Below are 27,270 nucleotides of genomic sequence, written 5' to 3' on the forward strand. Positions count from 1 at the left end.
GCAGTATCTACCTCAGCTGTATCTCATCTCTCAAGAGAGGAGAGAATTCAATGGGTTGAAAATGTCAACTGCCTCGGGAGACTGGTGAATAGTACAAATCGGAGAAGGGCCATGTAGTGCATAATGCATTGACAGGATGGCGTAATGAGACGGTAGGAAGGGCCTAAGATGCATGGTTTGAGCCTCTGTGCAAGCAAGGGTCGGTCCTATTGAGGGGGGGGTCTTCAGCAAGATACTAACTTCTACTGATGCCGGTGGTTGGACGGCCACGACCGATGAGTTGTCACTAGATTCCTTGGACCTTGGAGATTGGACTAGTAAGTAAACAGCTACCAATGCTGACATTGGCTATGTCCAGCAAAACTTACAAATACCTCCTCAACAAGTACTTTTAATTGCTGAAGAAACACTGACAAACGATGTCCACTTCCTAATATGACAATCCATCATTTAGGCCAATTAACAAAAGAGAGAAAACTTTGAACTACAACTTCCCAAGTTTTGAGACGATGATGATGCAAGAAGATCTTGGTGAAACTTAACACTTGTAACTTGAGGGGAACACATATGGGGTGAGATTTATGTGTATGTGTGTTAGCACCAAAGCGACCAATGTCGACATCTGACATCGTGCCCATGGGCTTGTCAGTCTTGTTGCAACACATACTCCCTCACTGTGAGAGAAGCAGAAGAAAAAGCAACCAAAAAGAATTCAACTTTGTCGAATTGCAAATGCAAATAAAATAATTCCAGTCGCCAGCAGTCCTGCAGCAGATTATTATCACCAAAGGAAATATTTCTTTTGACTGAATGCAGAGCATTCTGTGCCTGGCTGCAACTGATAATGTGAAATTCTGTTTTGTGAAAATCTCTGCATGAGCTGAAAATTGGAGCTAGGACAGCGAAGGTGAAGTGAGATATCAGTCTGGTCTGGGTCTGATGTACAGGAATTTCGGGCGAGGTGGAGTAGAGCCTGATTTTACTCCCCTCTGCCTTCCAGAGAGAGAGAGAGAGACACGAGACCCTTTGAAGCGAGTGATTAAAGCGCAGCAGGATGAGGTGCAGCTCGCTATTTCTGTTACCCGCGTCCACATGCTCCAAACAAATGGTTTGGGAGAAAGAGAGGAAGGGAGGGAGGGAAGCAGAAGTCTCCTGTGACCCAGTAAATTGGTCAGATTGACTTCCTAGTCTGCCAGTGAGGGAGGCGGCCATTTTGACTGGGGGCCAGAAGTTAAATGAGAAGTGAGGAGGGAGGCATGTTGTTTCCCTGTGTGACACCAGCCGGTCTTTCCAGAACCATCCTGCGAATGGTCCAGAGACAGATAACTTCCCCGGAGGTAGCTGTACAGCGTACATCGCCTGGCAGATAAATAATCCATGTGCCAAAAAACTCACAAACGCTGCCAGTCACTCTGGGAGGGGGGGGGTGGGAGTGGACAGAAATATTTCTTGACAAACACGATGTCAAAAATGATTGGCTGTGATACATCTCTCTCATGGTGCTGTACGGGCATTCGTGGCTTCCTTTCGAACGGAATTAGAAATGAGGCTTCTGCATGAGTACAAAGAGTCACAAAGGGAACAGTGCTTCAGGACTTCACAGTGGCGCGATCGGGCGTCTTTTTCAGCCGAGCACCGTTCAAACAAAAGCTGATGTGTGCCGACTTCAGTGAGCCAGCGCTCTCTCTGCGTCTCCTCCCCTTCGTTTCCAGTTATCAAAAACGAAATATTGGGCCTGTCAAGAGCTATAAATAAGTGTGATTGTCGATAGACAAACGCTCCCTTTGGGACAACTGCTCAGAGACCATTTATTAAAGAGACGGCACTTCTCCCCGCAGGGACTGAGGTTTTGTCTTACAATGGAGGGAGTCGGCCCTACAACACACGCTGACAGACCCCCTCGTCTCCTGGTTTTAGGGGTCAAAAAGGCTTTGTCAAGGGAGGAAAATGTTTCACAAGCTCCTGCAACATTTCTGCAGGGAGTCTGTGTCCCCGGTGTTGCCTCCTGGACAGGTCCTCCTTAAAGGGTTAGTTCAACATTTTGGCCCATTGCCATAATCCCTATAGTTTTAGGAGTAGGTTGGTTACCTTTACTTGTCGGTGCAAGCTATTTTTAGAACGGCGGAGCAGAGCTGCGAGCTGCTCAGAGCTACGCTACGGAGGCTAATGGGATTTCTTGGTTTCCCTCATCAAACTCATCAAATGCACAATCCAACAACTCCAAAACACTCTCGTGGACAAGTTATGACATGCACATTCACCATGAGTGAACCATGAGTGATGACTTTGATGGGGAAAACCAAGAAATCCCATTAGCCTCCATAGCGTAGCTCTGAGCAGCTCGCGACTCTGCTCCGCCGTTCTGAAAATAGCTTGCACCGACAATTAAATGTAACAAACCTACTCCTAAAACTATAGCCAAAATATTGAACTATCCCTTTAAAAACTAATATGTGACACAACCCTGAAAAACACAGTGTACTCGCAGTGTGGTGTGTGTGTTTTTCTCTGTCCCTCTCTCCTGAATGACAAGCCATCTACTGTCCTGCTGGTTACATGTCAAATCAATATGCTGGCTCTGGACCTGGCCTGTTGTATACACACACACCTACTGTATGACAGACTATCAGCAGCCGGGTGCCAGGTCTCCTTATCAGCATCGATCGGGTCCAGCTAAGCCACTTTAGCGGGGGTGGCACGAGTCCAGAGCTAAATTAAGGAAAACATCACTTTGTAGCCAAAATGGCTGGCGATCACTCCTCGGTGCCCATTGTGCCGCTGCAGCTCACTCCCAGGTGCGCTTGGCTTTCAAACCGTCATGACTGCGTTTAAGGAATTAAGTTAATTAAATTTGGCTGTCAACAGTTTCGTCTCATGGAGTGGTGTATGATTTTCTCTTTCGCTCCCATTACCCACATGTGGATGAGGCAGCTTGAATTGGCAGGAGGCACAGAACCTGTTTGATGCTGTGAAACCACGCTGGACCTGTGACACCCACGCTTGCTCCCTGATTGGCTCTCGTCAGCCTCAACTACCGGTGGTGACAGCAACTTGAACCACCAATTAAAAGCAGTTAAATTCAGCATTTCACCACTACAGCTGCCTATGCTGCTCTTCGTTCATTGCATTTTCTGCAACCGATCAACTGCAGAGTAAACAATCTGCTACTGTTTACACCGCACCGTGTGCGTGGCCAGTGTGCATCGTGTGTGTCTGTGTTGTCAAGTGTGTTAGTGTAGATGGAAACGATGATTGTTGTTGTTGCATACGGTACAACACCTACACCCAACACTATAACCGTAAATAGCCGTTAAAATGACGATTGGAGTTAAATCAGCACTCTCTTTGACAGTGTTTAGTGCAACTTACATTTATAGATTGAATAAATACAATACTGTACATACAGTAACTTTACAGCATAATTAAAATGGACAAATAGCCTAAATCATAATGTTAAGCTAGCAAAACAGTAGAAGATTTTTTTTTTTGAAAATTTGCCCAAAAACAGTGCATTAACATGCATTGCATTTTGTCAGTCTAACCAATAGGAGTGTGAGCTTCAGAGTAGGCTGCTTGAATATATACTGGTGTGTGTTAATTGCATGTGTGTGCATCTTTGTGCAGAAATCTTCCAGTGTGCGTCTCACTGTGTATGTTCATGGACTAAGACGGTTCTAATCGGAGCTTAACTGTGACAGTCCCGTCTCTGTGTTGCTGGCAGATCAATAATACAGTCGCAGATGACTGTTCTAACACAGCCAGTTAGCGCACGCACACACACGCACACACACACACAAAGTGTGACAGACAGAGCCAGTCTGTCTGTGTCGGTGGAGGATATTAGGTTTATTAAGAGTTTCTGGGTCTCAGAGTGACTCATGCTAGCTCAGTGTGTGTTTGCATGTGTTTGTAGGGCGGCAGGTTAAAAGGGTTTATCATGAGAATGGCCCAACCAACCACCAACCAACCCCCCTACTCCCTCTCCCCCTTCCTTACCTTCTGGTTCATTCCTTGTTATTCTTCCCTCCACCCTCACCCCTCCACCACTACTTTGCGCCTGTCTAGACTCCCCATTTCTTTCTTGTGTTCAAAGTGTTTTTTGTAATCATGACACCAACAAGAAGCCGCCACACTTCAGCTAACTATGAGTGGTAAATGCAATTCAAATACTGTTATTTTCGCTTGAAATGTGAATCAGACCTGTGACTGGTGAGGTTATCTGCCATCATGATTGTCAGAAACCACTACTGTGCAGGCTATTATTGCAGCATTATCCCATTCTCGATATTAGATACTGAATGACATTTTGACAGGGTCGTTTTGTGAGTTTTCAACATTTCGTTTCAAAAAAGCATTTGTTGTATTCAGCACGATGACACCGAGCTGTTTCCTCTTCTTTAACTGATATTTCTCCAGACAGACAAACACACTTAGGAAGTATTATACTGAGTGACACATTAAAGTGTGTGATGGGAAACTGTGATCATAGAAACTGAAAAACAAATAAAGAGGTTGTTTAATTACAAGTTGGGGATCAGTTTATATGCTTCTCCACTGATCACCTTCTCACTACGCATTCAGACAGTCTGAAAACTAGCCTTTGGTCTCCTGTGAATCTTTACCTTGCTGTCATACAGTCATGGCTCCTTGAGGAACCCCCAACCTCACTGCCAAGATGGCCATGGCAGAGCAGCCCACTCTTTAAAATGGCTTTTTCAGAAACAACAATAAGTAATAATACAGGGTGTTTTAGTGGGGCTTAATTCTCAGATAGAAATGTAATAAATCAAATTACCGCAACAATCACAATGTCTCCTCGGGTCGGTCTGGGGTGCCCAGGGGTACTTGACTGCTCTGCCTGGCAACAGTGCAACAAAACCTCTCCACCATTATTGAAAAAACAGTCAAAATAATTTACTTGAGTCTCACAACCAGAATCACAGTGTGTGAAATTGCACCGAGTTTCCTTGCTAGATAAAAGCCGGTGTTGTATTCCTGTACAGGAGTCTGGAACAAACAGCTATACTCCGGGCTGATGGTTCTAGTGCTTTTGAAAACACATAAATGCGGAACTAGACTAATTTCCGGCGTCCCTGTCCCATCTCTCTGCTCTCTGCTCCTGATCATCTGGAAGAGTCTGGTATAGCTCTCCAGTCTCCAGTATGACTGACCTTCTCCTTTCTCCCTCCTCTCCTCCCCACACTCACGCCATCAGATCAAGAGTTCAGAATGGATCACACCAAACGCTGGTGTTTAAAATGTAACTTGCACCTTCTTTCCTATTTCCTCTCGCTCTGGCAGATCAATACCAAGAACACAGGGATGAATGCGCCGCTGTCATCATCAAGAAGTCAGTCTCTTTCTGGATCAATAAAAGTTTAAAAATCCTCATCATCTGTATCATCAACAACACTATCATCATCATCACACTCGCTTTATTTCCACATTTCTTTGCTAATAAAAACATGGATATGAATTTGAATCCAAATGGTGAAAAAGGAGGGGGATCAATAAAAGTATTGATCTTTCAATATCAATGCCCTTTTAATGTCAGACAGAAAAAATATACTCAAAAAGTCCTTTCCTCTGAATATGAATATATATTTTACTTTTCTTTTATTTAATCAAAACTTTTAGAACTTTTCAAAATACCAGACAGGTCACCAGAAATGTAGTGAACGTTAAGGGGCACCGGCTGACAGGTATTGGCCTTTAACTAAAAAGTCTGTCTGTATTTCATCCAGGAACAATGATGACATACCCACTCAGAGCATTGGCATTTAGAGAGGAGCGTGTAATGTGATTCCAGCTATTGCAGTTTGTGGCAGTGATGGAGAGAAAGTAGTCTCAAATGTTCATCCAACGAAAAAGTAAAGGAATAAATCAACAGAAAAACTAAGGGACAATCAATGCTTCACTTATCACAGTCAAGACTGTGAGTACTCGGACTGTTTTTTAGGTTTTTGTTCTCAACCCTCTTTTCCAGAGGTTTGCATCTAGCAGTGATTCCTGTGAGGTTATAGTCATGAAAGGGGATTTTCTTCACCATACACCATAATTTTCCAGTCACCCACAAGACCTGTGTTGCTCAGTCTACCAGGTAATTTGCCATTTTGAGCAGATTTGAGAAGCATATATATCACACACTCTCTTGGGATATTGCCATACTCAAATAAAACCAGAGACTTGGTATCTATCATCTATTATACTTATTCTGAAATGAATGAGCTAGCATTAGGCCTGAAAAAATATATGTGTGGACTAGATGCATCTTAACAGATTTCCCCACCTTACATCTTTCAATATGCATGTAATAATGTAACTTTTCCCTTTACAGGCTGGATTCAGGTCATCATACTGCCCTAATTCCTAATTCCTCTATGACACGTGCTGAACTTAATGAGGTTTTTAGCTAATTTAACAACATGACTCTGCTGGTAAGGCCAGACTGACAAACCACAACAACTTATTTTAGATACAGACATCCATTCTGAGGATAAATCCTACTTACTGTGGTGATTTACTCATTAAAAACCAATAAGACCTAGCTTGTAAAAGAAATGACTGATGTGGTTTTTTTATGGGATGTTCTACATAGAACTATAATGCTGTCTTCAGGTTCAACAGGTGATAGCTCTAAGTGGAGCTGCCCCACTCTGCAAATATCTATGTGTGTGCATGTGTGTGTGCTTATGGGACACAGAGGGAAATCCACAGCGCCATGAGTCTAAGCTGGCAGCCGACCGTCCTGACAGCTTCTGGGTAATAGGCGCTCGCTGGGCTCGCAAGACGGGTCGCATTTTCCCGCCAGACGAGCGATGGTGGGTGTCGCCGGGCCAGCCAATACTTATGCACACATGCATTCACCGCTCCGCAGCCAGGCATGCACGCATCCGATTACTGGACAAATGTCACAGATATGCACAAGCCAAAAGAGGCAGACAAATAGCCTGCCCCGGGAGGTGGCAGCTCCTCGGGCCAGCAGAGTGGAGTGGCAACCGCAGTGCCACCAGAGCTAAGATATCTGTATCTGCAGGGCGTGTGCTCGCTGTCAGAGGTCCACTTGGATGATTAGATAAAGGGACTGTATCCAGGGAGCACCGACGGAGACTACACAGAGACACCAGAAGGATTTTCTGGGGTGTTTCCTCCTCAGTCTAAAATCAAAGGCAGAGTAGTTTATTATTCATAGCTTTAAATTCATAGATTGCAACTGCCCATGGTGCAGCTGGTTCAGATCAGAGTCAACCATCTGCTTCAGTGCTGGTTTTTTAAAATGCACCAAAACCACTGCCTTAAGCAAGACCTGTGTCTGTGTCTTCATATGTGCAAACAAACCAAGTGAAACACCAACAGGCCCAAGAACAATAAGTCTGTACTAAGCTGCTCTAACAGCCTGACCTTGTATCTGGATCAGAGAAATAGTTGGCAACTTGAAGAGAGGTCAGATAGTGAAGCGATGTGTGTAGACAGGGCGCTGTAAAAATGTGGGAGTGGGCGAGAAAATACAAAAGAATAAAAAATAACAGAGAAGGAGAAGAGGCAAAGGCCCCCCTAATAAAAAAAGAAAAAAAAAACAATCAATTTATTTAGTGAAAGCTGGGAAGTGAGGAAAAGCTTTATAATAGCAGCTCAGGATTTAGGCATTTAGGCTATTTAATTTCCATAATGAACAAAAGTTATGAAATACTCATGAAAAACCTAGCACCTGTTGCTCTGTATGTGACAAATCGAGTGCAATTTTGGTATAAATACTATAAAAACTACACAGACCATTAATTTTTAACTGCTAAAGGCACCACACTGTTGTGACCGCGGGGACTTGAGGTTGAGGATGTGGCTGTGACAATAGAAGAGTGGTTCAACAGTGAACAATAAAACCATAATCACTGTAATTCTTCCACTCATTTCAGTGTAAGACCAGAGGAACCACAAAAAGTATCACTCCCAACTTTGGCATTTGGTCTTTTCACTGATGAGCCAACATATGTTGCGCTCTTCTTTCCACAGACAAATAATTGTCTGTGCCTTGACTGATAGAGCGACACACACACAGAGACACACACTGGATTTGTGCTTTTTGAAGTGATAAAGCAGCAGCATATGCTACTGAAGATACTGTGACCTGTGGAGACTGATTAAGACTGGAAACAAAGGCAGAGCTGAAGAACTCATTAGCACCTCTGAAAGTCTTTATCCTCACAACACAACAGGGGCAGGTTCCTGAACTCCCGGCACCCCCACAGCTACACAGCTGCAATTAACACTCATTTATAATTCAACTTTTCTGTGGTGGTTTAAACTGACTATTGAGGACAGATTACCATTGAATCAGGAACCTCATTGATTACTTGTTATTATAATTGTAAAATGAATCATCAAGAATATGTGATTCACATTATTCACATATCAGTTATCTTTGGGGAGTCTCTACTTGTAACACAGAAATCTGTAGTTTTTCCTCCATTGCAGTTTTCTTCTCACAATATTTTCCACTTTCCAACCTTGGAGTTAATGGAGGACAAACTCATCATGAAGTCACCCTGAGCACAGTGACACTGCCCTGTTCTCTATTGCATCTATCATGCACAAACATTTACCGAGGTGTCTGGAAACCCCACATGGCTATTATACCGTCCCTGGTCATAACACTGTTGGTCAAATTACATCTACTGTGCCAGACTGGGCCTGTGGTTTGTCTGGTTGGAGAAACTTTAGCAGCTCCTTGGGGACAGACATTATCTGTGTGTGAAGGGCTCTCTGAGAAACTAATGTAGCTTCCCAGCAAGTGAAGCAGATACAGGTTTTAAATCATTCTTTCTTTCTGTCTCGAGAAAGAAATGTCCTCCAAAATTGTACATGTATTGTGCTCTCTAATGAACTTTTGAGGAAACAACCTATATCATTTAAAAAACTAATACTTTATTTGTGTTCACATTTTTTCTCCACACACAGTTATGCTGCTCTGTAAAAGTAAAGGGGGACTGGAACATATTATATAATCCTATCTTATATATCCTGGTCTTTTCACAAACATCCAGTGCCACAGGGCAGGGACACAATGTCACAGTGGCTTACATTATAGGCTAGCTGCTGTGGATATTGCCAGCATTTTCAAATAAAAAAGCTTGCTAGGAAACAATGAATTAAAGTTTAGAAATAAAAGATATAAATAGAAGATTATTAATCTACAGTACTTTTTCATAATAGACAATTGACAGTACTGTAGCTGGCTAATATGATACAGACCCATTAAAATCATTCTTGCTAGTGCTAATCACCTTTCCCACTGCAGCACAGATTTGAAACATGGCGATGCAAAATGCATGCGGGCCATGCTAATGTACCGCTAATGTTATCTTTGATCAAGAAAAACTGAGCAAAAAAACACTTCCCTATAGGCTACAAAATAGAAAAATGGATTCTAGCTGCTAGCTTCAATGCTATGCACACTTTTCAATAAGCTTCGCCACCAATGCTACGAAGATAAATTCTTGTGTATGTATTGTAGCAGCCGATTATTAAATGTTGGCCCTTTTGTTCACCAGGGAAAGCGGTAATTAATAAAACTATACGGGATATCCACAATACAGATGTTCCAGAGGTAATTACACAATAAATTCTATCACACTTTAGGCACCACAAAGCTCCTGTATATTGCCTTGGTGGACGTGTTTGTATTTTGCCAAAACCATTTGTCCATCTGGTAATTACCTCTAAGTCAAACAAAATGGATGGCCTATAAAAAGCAATGGAAGACAGTGTAATCCACAAGACGCTGTGCCCCTCGCTAAATAATAAACCCATCTAATCGAGTTAGCAAGATGGCAGCCTTTTATTCCAACTGTGTGCAGCTGGGTGATGAAGTGGAAGATGGGTTTTTTTGGACTCTACACCTCTTACATCTCCCGTGCCACTGCTGCTTTAAATACAGCCCGTCGACAGCACTGAAGAGCTAAATGCACACAGCAGTTAATTAGACTTGTGAATGAGTCGATTTTAGACCCGTCTTCCCACTCTTTGTTGGTTCACCCCTAAAACTGAAATGAGAATTACAATGCCAGCAGATGAGTAATTAGTTTGAGACGGATGGAATCCCCGCTCGCTCTACAGAATCAAAGAGGAGAAAAGATGATGGATTGTTTGTGGCTATTTGTGTGTGTGTATGCGTGGAGGGAGGGTGAGACAGAGCGATGGAGACCGAGGCTTTAATCGTGTTACATTGTCGTGAGAGGCAGGCTAAGTGCATTACCACTATTGTGTCGGGAGACCTGTTGTCACATTGAGACTGGTATGGAATGTGTAGAGTGTGTTCTTTGGGTCTCAGGGCAGAGACCAGGCTCGTGTGTGCAATAGATAATATGGCGGTCTCTTCACATGCGTAGTTTATTTCTTCCCTTTGGTAAAAAAAAAAAAAGAAAAAGAGAAGTGATGCCCTGAAAAGAATAATGGACTCCTGTGACAGCTGCACATTGCACAATTCTTTTGAGAGGCAGTTGTTTGTTGTTTTTAATGGACAATAAATAGCACATTATGCTGGCAGAAATTGGGGTTTGTTTTCTGTGTCATCAGACCTGAGTCGAAATTCATTTAAAGCAGCTGCTTTGATCTATCAACCTACAGAGTAATGCTGACAGACTTGGCTTGATTATGCAGAAAAAGAAAGGCATTTTGTTCTCTAGCACTCCAAAGGGGGGGGGATAGAATATACATTTATTTCAACATGTGACTGTCAGAAAAGAGGAAATGAACGAGATAAAAATCTAGAAATTTGCATGTTAACGTGACAGAAGGTGAAGACAGAGGCAAGAACATATGTGTATAACCTATCTTTGGCTCCACCACTCATATTGAAGCATCCATTATTTGTAGGACGAAGTCTCTGAGCATTAGTTGGGTCACGTGATCATATCACTTCTAGATTATCTCTAAGGTGTCAGTGTGATTTCTGTCAAGCTCAAAGCTTCAAAGCTCAAGCCTTTTAACACAAAGGGATCCACTCCTATAGACTGTGACTATTACCACTGGAGTTCATGTGCAGTTAATGATGTCTTCATCCCATTCAGTGTTTTATTGTAGGAATTCATTACATTTTCACTTAGTCATTTGGCAGATGCTTTTATCTAGTGACTTACAAGTGTGGAAGCTTCAGTGCAGTAGGAATTTAAGTGAAATTATTATAAGTACTACATATATATTATATAGGCAATACATCAAATTACAGTACAATGTCACTTTGAAACAGGGTATTTTTCTGACATTTTTGTGTTTACAACAGAGTAAAATTATAATACAGAAGAAGATATAATCTGACGCTAACTATGTAAGATTTTTTTTCTCATTTTTCATCAATTAAGATTCAAAATGACTGCATTCATTTCTAATTGATGATAACATTCCCCAGGTTGACTTCAGAGATAAACTCTGCCATAGCAGGCAAAAGGAAAGCAAGATATACCTGCTCCACTCTGACTTCAAAAGCAGGAAAATTGTGTTTTTGAAATGAAGTTTGAAGTTGAAATTAAAATAAATAAGAATAAAGAGGTGTATCGTGACCAGCTCTGAAGCCAGTCACCTGCAAAGTATGCTGTGCATCAAAGACACAACCCTTACAAGTTAAATGTTGAGAAACGCTGCAATGATTTAAACTTTTACTTAGACTGAACTGCTGAGAGTACATTCTAGCTGTGAGTTTAAACGCTCTAAAACCAGTCACCTGCATGAGCACAGTTGACACACACGAGCAGTGTACGGAATAGGAGCTGACGGGTATGAGACACACACACACACACACACACACACACACACGCACCTGATGCTAGTCATGCTTCCAGTCTCAGAGCCAAGCTTGCATCTCTCCAGCTGACTGGCAACAATCTGTCGTTCGGCTTCCAGCTCCCTGGTCAGACGTTCAAACTGCAACTCCTGCAGACAAAGAGAGAGAGAGAGAGAGAGAGAGAGAGAGAGAGAGTGAGGGGAGGGGGGAGATGGAATGTGTCAAAACAATCTGTGTATTTATTTACTGTCACAATTACCGTCGTCCTGATCATTATTTTGGCTGGGTTGTCTCTGACACATTTGTAATTGTTGTGAAATGGACTCTGCAGTCTGTGGTGGGAGAACACAGCAGATATCAGCAGGTCTGCCGGTTGCACCCTGCCAGATATTCACTGAGAAGAGTTTGATAAATGTGACACCAAAACTAAAGACATCACAAATGTGACACTTGTTACACTGCCACAAGGAAACAAGTCAAACAACAGATGAAGTTTGGAGGGTTCTGGGAGAAGAAATTTGTTGTTTTCTGGAGGTGTCAGAATCACAGTAAAGCATTAGTCTAATGCTTCCCTGACAAATTACCTATCACCTAAAGTCCAGGGATTTGTATCCTGTTGTTACCATGTTGGGGTAGATATGGGGTGAATTCCAGTTCCTATCTTAAGCCTCAATCTCAAAAATGCGCACTCCTGTGAAGTGCTAGTGCTGTCCCGATTCTCAGAATGTTAAATTGAGGGACCAGTTTAAGGGCTGTATTATCCCTCAATATTGAGATTCTCCAACACCACCTTGAGAGCAAAGGCTACCCAGAATGCAGTATTTTCTTTGTTTTTCTTCTTTCTTTCTTCTTTGTTCTATTATTTACCTCATTGTTGCATAACATTTATTTTTTGTGTGGACAAGCCATGTTGCTATCGTTTAGTTACAAAATGGCAATTGTTCTTGGTGGTAATGTAGTTGTTAAGTTGTTTTATCAAGATACAGTCTACGTAAAATGTTTGCACCAATGTTACAGTATAAGATGACCAGGCTACTGTCAACTCCCGTAGCCGCAGAGTTATCTAACGATAGTTACAGCTGGTGTTTACCTTTCAATAAACTGTGGTATGCTGTGACTTTCAGCTGAATATGTCTGTGGTTGTGGTATTTATACAGATTATTTGTTTCAATATCAACTTATAACTAACTCAACTAACTTATAGGCTACAAAAAAACTAATAACTTAAGTAATAACTGACAGATAGTCCACAACAATTTCAAAAACATGGACCTGATGGACCCGTCGATGATAGCTGCGTTTGTGGCTTATGATTAAACTGCAGGGTTAAAAAAATAAATAAACTAATGCCAAACCTTCCACAGTCTGAAGACGTATCTGCATTTAAGGGGTGTCCCATTTCTAAATCACAAAATACCCTTTAACACTTGGTTTTGAGATTGATGGTTAGGATAGGAACTGGAATTCACCCATGAAGAGAAGGTTGTCAGTCCCATCGTTTAAATTAAAGAACCAATCTGTAGCTGCAGTTTAGCGCTCCCTGCAGAAACGCTGTTGGATTTTTATACACAATCTCCTCTTCACAATGCATGGCCTAAATTTAAATAAAAAACCTATAAAACTGAAAGTAGTAGAGGAGTGCATTTCCTAAAACAAACCATTCTTGTGAACAATGGGCCACGAGAGCTGAGTTTCCATTCAATATAATTTCACACATTTTACATGAATCTCTAGAAAATCTGCAAATGAGAATGCAAATAAGTGTTCATTTCCATCAACCACTGTTATGCATTATTAAGCGTTTCTTCATTGAGATAACCAGCTGCAGCAGAGGGCATTAGAGGATATCATTATCCAATCAAAACTCCAATGAGCACATACAATGTGGAAACCATGAATATACTGTTTGTTTTTATTTAATGTATTCATTTAAAGGCTGTTACAGCCTCCTCCATCACACACAGACTGATGCTTTTGGTCACATTCATCCATAAACCTTTCCAAGATTCAACATTTCCAGTGATATTAAAACTTTGAATCTCTGGTGTTTCCATGAATAATATATGCACAAACTTTTACTGTATATACCCAAGTATTCATAACAAGTTGTGTGCTCATGGGGAGGCCTGTAATTGTTTATTACCATATTCAGTGTGCACAAAAGACACACACACACACACTGTTCTTTATCATTGATTCTCCAAGTCTCTGGACTCTACTGGAGGTATGACTGTTTTTTCTTTCTTGCACAAGTTCCATTGTTTTTATGCCAAATCAATGTTGTTTGGCTGTGTGATAATTAACCACTCATTACCGGATAGAACTCAAACAACTCAAAAACTCAACATAGCATCTGTGTCTGGTGTAGCAATCATTATAACTAATGTCAGCATTTTCTGAAAAGTGATTTAATTTCAATAAACTTGAGACGATCTTATCACTAATATCATCACACCATCCATAATGTGTCAACATGTTGACATTCCAGCCCATAGTACTTTGTTGTAGGCATTACTACATTATAACATGAGTAGCCGCAGTGCTTGGATCAAACCTCACCCATCTCTGGACTTATTTAGATCTCACCTATGTGACACTTCTTGACTCTACAGTACTGTATCTTCCACAGTGTGACAAAATCTGTCCACAGACATATTAACACCTGTTCAAAACCACTTGTGTGGGGTGTTCCTGTTACAATATGTGCCTCCAGGACCACATTGCCATGACACACACACACACACACACACACACACACACACACACACACACACACACATTCAAGGTAAAAATAATATCAACCCTGCTGTCACGGCTGGTAATCGCTTTAGAATGGTTGATGTAATGAGTTGCTGCTCCCTGGGCAGTGTCTGAACACAGGGAAGAAGCTATTCTATCACAGAGCTCCTCTAAACACTTCAGTGGTTTCAATTTTAAGTAGGTGGGATGGACCTTCATGCATCTCATTTGGTTTGATGGGTATAGCCACTGACACATACATTCATATAGTACTGTATCTATAAATATGCACATACTGTATGTGTATACACATATGTAAATGGCAACATGTGTGATTCTAATGTGAGAAATAAGAACAGTGCCAATGCAATGCTGAAATAACCAAACAAAAACTATGCTTTTGCAGCCAAAATAAGCTACATACAGTGACGAGTAATACATCAGTCAACTCTGTTTGCATAGACACGGTCAAAGAAATGGCTTTTAACATTTGAAAAAGCCTTAAAATACGTTTCCCAGTACGAAGGAATATTAATGCTGTTTATAGTAATTAGACAGTCTTGTGCCTGAGAGCAGAGTGCCGGTCTGTGGGAGCTTGAACACTGATGATACCTGAGGCAAATCCAGGCTCTCCACCATAATAATATAATTTGATTATAATGAATTTTCAATGTAAATTGCAAATTTCACGATAATTAAACCACATCTTCTATTAATAGTCATTAGACACACATACACACACACACACACACACACACACAAACACCTATAAATATGCACATGCTCGCAGCTCGCACACGCAAGAATAAATGTGTATTGTAGATGGTGTACACATTGAGAACACACAACTTCAACACAAGTAGATGGACAGTGAGAGTTGCCAGCGTTATATAAAGTTTCCCTTTGACGCCATGAAATTTCCAACTGTCGTATAGGTTCTGCTGCAAAACTCAAAATCCAACTTGAGCTGCTGCTGAGTGTGAATGCAGAACAGTCTGTTGATGTTAACATGCTGTAATGCTCACACACAACACACAGTCTCTCACGACTATGAATACTATTAAACAGCCAGAGAAACATGATGATACATAAACATGTTTACTCTGCTGGGGGGGATGAAAAAACATGGCAGCTCATCAGAGGGAGTAAAAGGAATAAATAAATTAATAAATAAATAAATAAATTCACCTGTGCTGAGATCAATTTAATGAGCTGATAATAAAAAATAAAAGCCTGGTAATAAAACTTAATTTTAAAGTTACAGCATTAAGTCACTGATCTGAGTTCAGCATCTATGATCTCATCACTTCAAGTCTGATTTTGAGGGTGAACAGAACATCTCGCAGCGAGATCACATCAACATGTCGACTTTGAACCCAAGAGTCCTCAGTGCTTGTGAGTCATACAACAACCATCCGCACACTCTGCCTTCATTTTGATCTCGACTACACACCTGTAAAGTCTCATGACCGTGTCTCACACAGCAGACAAAGACCTGCAAAAAAAGTCCTGAAAACCACACGTGTGCTGGCTCCTGTTACAGTACATGTCTCCGGGGCAACATTTTGTCATGATGACACACACAGACTCACCAGGTGGAAACAATACCAGCCATGCTGTCGCGACTAGTAACAGCCCTTTGATGCAAACGCAGATGAGCCACCGTGCTACAAAGCCACATCTCAATTTACATCTCAAACATCCGCTGTATGCTTTTCCCTCTGCCGTCAGACTTTTTTTTTTCCTCAGTCAAATCAATCTAAAGCCCTCATCAGCTGATGTAAAAACGAGTAAAAAAAAGAAGAAAAAACAACCTACTTTGATGAAACATCACTACAGCAGATGAAAGAAAAGATGAAAAGCCTCTTCTGTTTTTTTTTTGTCTTCACTTATTTGCCGCCTGTTTGCGGCTGAGTCTGAGAGGTTAAGCAGGCTGACTAACTAGCTGGATGGAAAGTCGTGAGAATTTGGTTGTAAGGCTACTCGAAAACAGCCAAACAAAAGCACCTCCCCTCCTCCTCTTCTGCCCTTCCAATCTCTGCTCCCTCCAATTCAAGGCTGACAGGCAGACACCTGTTACTGCAGAGGAAGGAGCACACAGAGCCTGATGGAATGGATTCTCCTGTGGAAACGGGTGAGAATAACTATAATAAAACTACAGCAGAGAGGAGAGCACACATACCTTCACATGGACCATCATTTACAGAGAGAAACCAAAAAAAAAAAAAAATCACAGGGTATATCGCGCCTTCCTTTATCGCTCCCCCTCCGGTCAAAAAGCGTCAACGCTCGTCTCCCTTCTCCAAAACACTCATCTGTCCTGGGTCAGGACACAGCCAGCGATAGAGAGACAGTGAGAGAGAGACTACAAGTGTCACTTGAGCTGACTGCAACTCAGCCCCCTCTCTCTCTCTCTCTCTCTGTCTCTATGTCTCTTTCTCTGTCCCTCCTCAGGGGCCATGGAACACACACACACACACACACACACACACACACACACACACACACACACACACACTGTGTTCACTGAGGCACAAAGGTCCCCATGGCAACGGAGCATTTAGAAGCCCCGTGGCATTATTTATGCAACGTTGCATCACAATGGGCCCTCCCACCGGCCGACCCTGCCAAAAAAGCCCGCTGCTCGCCAGTCACTCTCTGCCTCTCTCGCTCTACCCCTCTCTCTCTCTCTCTCTCTCTCTCTCTGACCAGACCATCTGCACCCCCCCGCCCCTCTGCCCTCTACCTCTTCCCTCCTCCTCCCACCCACCCATCACTATGAAAAGCAAGGAGGGATTTTGGAAGAAGGGGAGAGGCAGGAGAGACAAAAGATGGAAGGGGAGCAAGATGGAGGGAGGCGCACACACACACACACACTGAAACCATAGACTCATGCCGACACACACACACACACACACACACACACACACACACACACACACACACACACACACACACACATACATGCCTTCACACACTCACAGGCCATATCCACATGCCTACACACACACACAAACTCTATGTATTCTGCCTCAGTGAAATTCTATGGGCCGAAACAGGATGTCAGGAGTGTATGGGGGCAGAAAAGCAAATTAGCTGCAGTGAATTCAAGCACACAAATACAAAAACACACACACACACATACACACACACACACACATAGGCTACACACTTAACGTACAAAAAGCTGTGAGATGTCAAGACTTTTTTTATACTAATGGCCACTTCTAGATGATTCTAGTGATAATTTGAAAGAATGTGAAATTGATCTTATATAGTGCAATGTAGCAACAAGTCAAAGCCAGGGCAGCACTTATACAGCAATATTTAGATGTGAAATGAGTGCTGTTGGAATCAGCAATAAGCTAATTGGGAAAATGAGTCATGGAGAACAAGAGCCAACTGTTGCCAGTGCCTTCAAAGAACAGGAGGCTAGAGCTGTCCTGCACCTTTATGAGGTGCCGTCAATGCTACAGAAACCTCTTACAATACCATAATGAGTTTTTTAGAAGGGGCCTGTCTCTGAATACAAACTGTTGCACAAAAGACAGATCAAGTTAGCATCCCAGCAACCTTGCCAGAAACTGTCATAATAAGCCAGTTAGGTTGGTATCATGCAGTGACTGTCTGGCGAAGGCAATAGCCTGTGTGATGTAAATCACCCATGCACGGTTGTAGCCTATCATATAAAGCCCATAAGGTTTTGACTGTCAGCACGTCATTTTAGCCTGGCTTTACTGCATTAATTGTAACATGGCACATGCACAACTGAAGTGTGTAGTGACTCACATCAAGTAGCGACATCTTCCATTAGCATGTTACCAGGCTAATCAGCTACATGCTAACTAACTAACAAAGAACAAAACAATATAAATGTCTGTTTTATAGCACGGTATCAACCAAAATGACCACAACAGAATTTATTTCTGTTCTATTGAGGCAACAAACACTAACTTAAACAACTCAAAAGTAAAGTGCAGTCAGATCAGAACAGCAATAATAGCAAAGTTAGTTAACTTCAATGGAATTTTCTTTTTTGGGGCAAGTCCAAGAAGCCTATAGAGAACCAAAATAAAAGACTGCAGTGAAAAATCAACCGCACACAACCATCTCTTATACAATCTGACTCAAAATTCAAACCCATGTCTTCCCAACAGGTGTCACAGTTACTTCCTAAAGAACCAAGAATCCCTGTGAAAATCTTCTTCAGCCCTCGTCCACATCTAAAACCTCCATTCTCCCTGAGTGACACTAACTAAACCAACATCCCAGCAAATACATGCTGCATGCAAAGCTCCTGCCTGCCAACCAATCACTGTAGACATAGTAAATTCATCCATAGCAACAGGAAGGACCGTGCCCCTTCTCTCAGATCCTCTGTAAAAGTTGCTCTCAGCAGCTTTGTGAAAATATGACAAAAGTGTATGCATGTAATCAACATTCAAAACTCAGCTAACAGAATATCTGGTGATTATGGCCCAAGGTTTACATGCAGAGTGGAGTTTGTAGAGCTGCCATGTTTTAGAAGAAGTGAACTTTCAGAATCAAATTATAAGCTGACTGTGTTTGATTAAACTTCAACCCTTCACTGTAAGAACTGAATCACAATCCCAATAACCAGAAGCACTCACTCGCACTGACTTCAGTACCGCAATCAGTGGATTTGCTTATCAAATTATGTTGTAGCTCTGAAAGATTTCAACCACATTATTGTTTGTTGAGCAACCAATAAAAGTGTTATGTGGTGTGTTACAGCCGGTCACAGAGATATTGACTGAGGTTCTTCTTATTTTGTAAAGCAGTGTAAAGCGCTTTGAGTGGTCCAAGTGACTAGAAAAGCGCTATATAACTGCAAGTCCATTTTACCATTTACCATTCTTTTTCTTTATCTAAACCTAGGATAGAGTGTATGCTGTAAAGATTGTAAAACCCTTTGAGGGGTATTTGTAATTTTGTTCTATACATAACTATAATTGACTTCCCTTGACGTGTCCCCAGGTAGCTATCATGTCACCAGTCAGCTCGTCAGCTCTGATAGTTCCCTAACAAGCCCCAAAGAGGGTTCCGAGTAATATATTTAATCACAGCACTTAACTACCTCTATACAAGCCTTTACCACTCATTATAATTGAACGTTAATTTTCATTTTGATCTGTAGTTGTCTCTCATTGGTTAGATAAACATATCTAAAAATAAGAGATAAGTTAACAAGGCACAAATATTTCTTACCCAGATGCAATCGAATATGAAATTCAAACCCATGGCTTCCCAGCAGGTGTCACGCTTTTTTTTTCTCCCCCTCAAACACCAACTTCTTCAACCACAGTCATCACTTTTCCTTGTTTTTCCTTTCTTTCATCCTGAATTGTCCACTTCTCTTTTCTCTGAGTGACTGAACCGATCATGGCATCCCAGCAAATACATGCTGCATGCAAAAGCTCCAGCCTCCAGTCATTTCTTTATTCAAATTTGGATTGGCTCAGTTTACACGGCTGTTTGGCTGCAGACACACCGACCACAGGTTTAATGGCACGGTGTCACATACACAGCATCTCCCAACATGCATGCGAGTGTGTGCTGTTTGTGTGTGCAGTGAATAAAGTGGGGTAAGAGCATTTAGATTTTATTCCTATACCAGCAGGCTGCACTAATTATCAGCCTTAAATAGGCACTCCGCTGATTTAAAGCTGTCTATCGTCATGGGGAGTGCTACTCAGCATGAGCAGCTGTATGAAGTCTTCTTGGCTCTGAAGTAGCATTGTCAGTTCTCTGATGATAACCCAGATGATGTCATGGGGGTTATCACTGTTTATACATTCATAACTGAAAGCCTGAGTTATAAACTGGGGACATAGACTAATTAACAGTTAGACAGACAACTCAGCCTCTGATAATAGTTATTTTTCTTAACCCGGGTCTCCCAGCTTTATGGAAGAACAATGCTAAATCAGTGGAAATGGGTCACTGGAGTAACATAAAGGGTGAAAAGCTTCAGTGATAAAGCTGAAGAAAGCTGCATTTCCTTGTGTTCTCCCACCGTAACGAAGCTGGAAACATTCTGAATTTAAATGCTCTACGACAGAAATAAGTAAATGTCACCGCTCAGGCTAAAGGTGCTATATGCTACTTGCTAGGAGCGTGGTGGTGGTGATAACGGTCACTTCAGCCACAAGAGGTTAGCGTATACAGTATACCCTCTGGGCTACGTCTGGGTCCTCTCATGTCGAGGGCAGACAGCATGCTACAGTGACTCTCAAGAAAAATCAATTTAGCCAGTTAGAGTTAACAGAAATAGCAGAAAAACAAGAGTTAGAATTGATCTTTGCTAACATTAGCAAGTTGAAACTTTATCGTGAGTTTAATGATCCTGATGATGACCATTTCTGAAGCATGCTTTAGAATTAGATTTTTAATGTTTTTGTTCTACATACTGTAGCATTGATCTCTATTTCATTTATAATGTCATTAAAATACACATTGACTTGACATGTGTAATTCTTCACAATGATACCACAATGTTACATCAGCTCTATAGTTCAAAGGAGTGTTGCAGCAGTTGAGTGTTGTGACTCAATCAAATTAGTGGAATTACAAAAGGCAGATGAAAAACAGAAAAGAGCAGAAATCAAAGCAGCAGTCGCTGTAATATCCTGATTTCTAGTCTTTTATGTGAGTCAGGTTGTGATGCAGCTTCTCTGCTAAAAGTCGGACGTTTCTGAACACAAACCAAGACGAACCTGACAACATCACCATGGGGTACTTTGTCAGGCCTGACACCACCCTTCTTGAACCAGACAAGACGCTGAACAGCTGTGTTCAAAGACTGAAGACAGGAACTCCTGTGATAAATAAACTGACATTTATGTGTAAGTGAGACCAACAGAGGTGATGAATAATAAATGGGCAAGTATATATATATATAAAAAAAAACTTTATGGTTTTATGGGCTTACAATTGAAAACTCACTGGCTCATATCAGCTTAAAAAATGTTACTTAGATAAAACTCACAAAACTGAGACAACATTTTCCAAGCATCTTTTTAGGTTGGCAAAACTTCTTTGTCTTTTGAGAAGGAAAAACTCAAACAGATTATTTCATAATGGGCAGATTATTGACATAATATAATGTTAGCCTATTGTATACATTTTATATAGAACATGTTGCCTCCACTGTCTCCATATGAAACTGTTCAATGGTTAAAAATATAATAAAAATAGAAAATAAAAAATGGATTCCATCATGACAGATGTAAATGTATGTGATTATGCAGGTGTGAAGTCAATATCACCATCAACAGATCTGGTCCCTGTCTGTTTTTACTGAGAAGCATGCACGTCATGCATGAAAAATGGACGAGGCACTATATTTCTGGAGGATGTTATTGCAGCTGTGAAGCGTGAGACAAGCGTGAGATGTGCATATCATGCAAGTGGCAACCTCTGAGGCAGACACACCAAGTGCCAAAACCTGTAGTTCCTCGAAGGACCACTTGAGGCAGGCTCCAAGAAACAAGTCAGGCCCCTTGTTAAAATGGAAGTTTCCAGACTGATACAAATTAACATTTTGGTTTCTAGTTTCCTCCTTCATTACAACTGAGTGGGAGTGCATTTCTTATTTATCTCACAACCTTTTGGAGGAGTCTTCATGCATATTTCAGTCAGATAAGATGACTGTGACAAATTGACATGTGGACTGGAGCATCATGGGAGTCTTCATGTAGAACTGACCTCAACAAAGCATCTATACTGCCAGCAAAACAAGATTGAACTGGCTCTGTATAGGAACTTGATATAAGCACCAACTTCTTGCAGAATTTACACCAGGAACAGTGGAATCTTGATCAGATGTGACTCAAACAAATTAAAAAAAAAACATAAAATGATAAGTCATTAACATTTGGGTGTTAGGAAATGCCCCAGTGAAGCAGTTCAGGCCTGTATCGGTGTGCATGCATGTGGTTGTATGTGTGTCAGTAATCATTGCTTGACAAGTAAAAAGGACAACAATTAACTATGTCCTAATGAGCAGGTTCTACAATTAAGTGCTTGTCAGCTGATTGTATTAGTAAAGATTCAGCTCTGATGTGAGCCTATTAATGGAGACAGGCAAAAGGAGCGACAGAGACTTAATGCAGCCACTAGCTTACAGGAACAGGCTGCCCCCTGAAAACCCCATTAAAGCAATTAGTAAAGTAAAATAAATGACTGTAGGACAGAGTTAGGCTACATGGGGAATAGTTGGTGTGTATGTGTGTATATATGTGTGTTCCCTCTGTAGCTGCCTCCCCCTCTCTCTCTAGTGTAAAGCGGTCTAATTGTGCCCCGTGGTGTCCGCTTGGCATTTAGTTGTTTCGGAGGAGGGGGCTGCTCAATGAGAAAATGTCAAGGTGGCTGTATAAGCTAAGACCACTGCTGTCTGGAGCTATTGTTTTAGGCTGGGAAATTATTAAGTACATCCAGTCAGTAACAGTATTGTCCCGGAGGCAGAGGAAAACAAGTCCACGAGAGAGAGAGGTGAAATGAAATAAAGGAAAGGAAAACCACGGCAACAAGGAAGACAGATTCAAGGAGATTTAACGCTCTGCCGATACCAAAACTACTTAACTGTTCATCCCAAACCAGACAGATTTGTCTGTTTTACGATATCGGCGGCTGTAGATCTGGATTTTAATTCCCTCCCTCACCACCGTCTGTGATTCCAACCCCCCCTCAAGGAAAAACAGTGCTACAATTGGTTTTAAGCACAGGGTTGGACGAATCAAAACTATGAACAACAGAAACATAAAGTCATTGTGCTGCAGAAGAGGGAAACTGCTCTCCCATAGCATCAAGGGAGAAGTGCTTATTTAGACTGCGGGGCAAATGAGAACCTACAGGATGTTAAATGCTCAGTCAGGGCAAACTAGGTAAACATCTAAAGGGCAAGAGTTCTCAGGAGTTTTCTTGACATTGTTGCTTTAATACCTTCGCAGCACCCTTGGTGTTGGTATTTTTATCTCGGTTTATTGCCTGTTGCTGGGAAGATTGCCAACACTACCCCTTTCCGAAACAACACATTGTATCTGCAGGTGCTGTTTTGGAAAAAGAAGGAAAATGAGCAGCTCTGTCAAATGAAAGCTGCTCCATTCTCAGTGGAAATGGTTTCACCAGAGATGGAGAACAAACTCTTGAAGACAGGCATTTCTTAATCCCCACCACTTGGCTGTACCTGTGTTGTTCTCAAGGAACAACAGTCACGATAAGGCGAAAGGTCCCTGCTCGGTTTTATTCATCAAGATGCTTTGATTTGTGTTCGCTATAATAGTTGATCAGCTGATTAGTTGGCAAACAGAAACTTAATAAGCAGCTATTTAAATGAAGGGTTGATTATGTGAAATAGTTCCCAAGCTTATGAGGCAAATGTTTTCTGGAGTCAATCTTTGTGTCTTATTAGACAGTGAACTGGAACTCAAAACAAGACATCTGAATATGTTTTGTCAAATTTTCAGTGATGGGTAAAGGCTTTCACATCTCTTAACCGTTTCTTTCTTGCTTTGCACACAGCAATAGACGTGTATTTGTTGCATCAGAATGAAGCCTCTGGTTGTTTTTCCTGGTAAGAAATAACAATTTAATCTTAAAACTGTTACAGATTCATCAGAAAAATCATCTTAACAAATTGCTGCAAGATGTGTGAGAACATACCAGGATGATGTGACCTGACAATCCAGTCCAGATCCCTTTAACAGGATTCATGATCTCATCTCAGACAGTCAAGTCCATTATCATCCCTATAACACTTAACACTTCAGACATTACTGCCCAATAGAATTAAAGAGTCATTCAAACTCTGACATACATGTAAACGTGTGTGTAGAGTTGGGTTTGTGTATTTGAAGATCATAGCATGGCTAAAGCTCCAATACAAGATGTTGCCTCACAAGGCTGATCAATAAAACAGGTCAGGATAAAAAAAAAAAAAAAAAAAAAGCGAATTATTCATTCAGCAGCTTTAAGTGCGCACATTTCTTTCAGTGACGTCAAAGAAGTCAGTTTGCCACAGAGGCCAGGCTTTGATCAAGCGCAGCTATTAATATGCACTTTTTCTAAGTGTATGAGGGATGCACTTTTACTGCAGACGATGTGAGATGAGAGAGGAGCTGGAGACCGGCTGCCGATTTTAGTTCTGTAAGAATTCTGTACTCTTGTTCTACAGAAAGTTTAACACCTCATGTGGTCGACACTCAGTTCCTATAGCACACGCACACACACTTTCTCTCTCTCTGGTCTGCTGCTGCGACTGGCTGGTCAGTGTCATGCTCCAAAACACATTACACTGTGGTTTAAGGGCGTTTTCACAGGCGTGCAAGTTCAATTCAGCCTTTTCATTGTTTTCCTGGTTGTTTTTTATTTTGCACATTTATTCTATATGGCATTTTCCTTTCCATTCTGTCCATTAATGTGTGTGAAACAATTTTTTGAGAGCGACCACAGTTCATTAGCATTACTTATTTCTCTTATTGGACTGACTAATGGCATTTGGGCTTCTCTTTAAAAATGCTTTAAAAACTTTATAAGTTATATATTAAAGGCCTGCTCTAGGACAAATGTGTAATGCAATATAATGCAAGAAAAGTATAACAATGGAGTAATGATTCAATTTATCAAATTAAAAAGAAAGCAAATAAATATAAAATATAAATAAGGTTTAAAGATTTGAAAGAAATCTTTAGCTGCTGCTTAAGTTATGTGTCCTGAGACCATGTTAAATTAAATAGTTACAGTTTTGAAGATGGGATGTGGTCCATATGTTAGACACACATACATATATTCAAATAAAACCTTTGATTTTCAATGTTGTGCTTCTGTGGAAGGAGAAGTTGGAGATGGTAGGGAAAGAGTGAAATTTGTTAGATATAAGTCCAATGCGTTCATTAATGCATGCTTTGAAATCCTGGCTCAGTCTTTGCTGCTGCATCTGTGTCTTTCTTCATTTGCCTGTAATAAAATAATCAACACCCACCACTACCACTAGACTTAGGCTCATCAAATATAAAGGGTGGTATCTTTTCCTTTGCAGTGTCAACCGTCTGCTCGGCTCTCTGCATAATAAAACTGGCAGAGCTGAACTCCTTATAGTCTGGAGCGCTAGACACTGCTCCTGAACACAGCCACAAACACACATACACACACACTACTGTCTGGCCATCTCCAGTCACTCATCTTTCTCTGGCTGTAGCAGGTTCACTTGACAGTGACATTATATGACAAAATGTAAGAGCCCCTTGGTCATTCTGGGGCCAACCCACAATGCATTGCTCTGCCTCCTGTTAGCACTTTACAGTTTGCGCTTTATTTGACGTGTGCAAAAAACACACGCAACATATAGCTAGTACAGTATATGCCCATGTAGCATTGAATGAATACCTAACTAAACCCTGCTCCAAAGAGCTATTGTCCAGTAATAGCTTAGCAACCGTATAGGCATGGTAGCACTGACACACACTTTTCTGTATGCTAAAGTGGCTTAAGGGATGGATTTAACAGTGTTTATCTAATCTAATGCAGGTTTATTAAAGTCACCCTCAGTATTAACATAATCCAGAGAAAAGAAAAGAGAAAAGAAAAAAAAAGCCTTATTCATGACGAGTACACCTGCTGTGCAGCATTTCCTCACTGTCGAGGTTGTGCGCTGTGCCACTAGTGTTACATTTGTCAACCACCTGGGTTAGCCCTCAGCCTACAAGCCTTTCTGTTGTAATGCTAAAACTGAAAGCATGTGTTTACGGAGCCAAACAGGGTTATGTTCAAACAAAACAACTGATCTCACACTTTTCCCTCCAATACAACAATGAAAAAAAACAATGCTATTTTCTTTAACACTGTTTATCAGTTGGTGAGGATGCTCTAATTGCCACCCTTTATCATTCAATAAGTGAGCTAAAACAATGACATGTTAGCCAGAGATGTTTCTTTCAACAATCAATTGGTAAGCTAACATTAGCTTAATCAGGTAGCATGCTAGAGGCGATTAACCTGCCTGTTAACGTTTATTTCAGTAGACAAAAGAGACCTGCTGTGCTTTTGTGTACCGCCTGAATCACTACGGGTGTTGATAGTAAATCGGTAATTGTGGGCTACAGTTGAAGAGCTGGATGGTAGCTAAAGAGGAAAAAGCATTGTGATGTGTTCTTCACCAAAACATATTCAGTCAAAAACATAGGCTATCCATAGGCTACTGTAGCTACAGAAGCATTGTGTACTGTAGCAGAAAAGAAACAGTTTGTCCTATGTGGCGCTCTGGCCTCGAGTTGTCATTCATCTGGAACAAATAGTAGAGGACTTTATCAAATGCTAAAAAAAAGTGTTTTAGAAGCATTTCTTATGTCTGTCACTCATGGTCTAAAAGAAAGCATGGGGTTCCAGTTTATCACACCAATCCACACACGACCCTGAAATGTGTGGCACCTGAGTCTTTTATTTTCCCTCTGCTGCACTTAGAACAGCACAATCTCCACAGACTTATGTTGATTACAGGTTGTGAACTTTTCATAATGACTGATCAGAGCTGATGGTGTCACTGTGAGCTGTCTGGTTCAAGTGTAGGCAGATTTTTCCCCAGTCTGCCACGGGGGCGGGCAAATAAAATCAATGAATCAATACATAGAAACAAAGCGGTTTTCTTCCTGTATAATCCCCATGCAGCCCACTCGAAGAACTATTTATATCCAATAAATTTTTGCTGTCAATCAGCCTGGTGGAGACAATTTGTCTGG

At 41.3% G+C, this 27,270-nt stretch overlaps 1 protein-coding gene across 18 annotated transcripts in view; it reads right to left on the bottom strand.

Moving 5' to 3' along the window:
• Window positions 1-27,270, bottom strand: part of ctnnd2b (catenin (cadherin-associated protein), delta 2b) — a 173,195-nt gene that overhangs the window by 98,792 nt on the left and 47,133 nt on the right. For 13 of the 18 annotated variants that reach the window (XM_085805987.1, XM_085805990.1, XM_085805989.1 and 10 more), the window contains exon 3: window positions 11,813-11,925. In XM_085805987.1, the coding sequence (XP_085662113.1) occupies window positions 11,813-11,925 (113 nt within the window). Of the gene's footprint in view, window positions 1-11,812; window positions 11,926-16,697; window positions 17,008-27,270 lie in introns of those variants that run through there. The other 5 variants (XM_085805993.1, XM_085805992.1, XM_085805994.1 and 2 more) reach the window with 4 other exon arrangements.

The sequence above is a fragment of the Trachurus japonicus genome, chromosome 17, assembly GCF_045865225.1.
Source record: "Trachurus japonicus isolate A0001 chromosome 17, Traja_1.0".
NCBI classification, from domain to species: domain Eukaryota; kingdom Metazoa; phylum Chordata; class Actinopteri; order Carangiformes; family Carangidae; genus Trachurus; species Trachurus japonicus.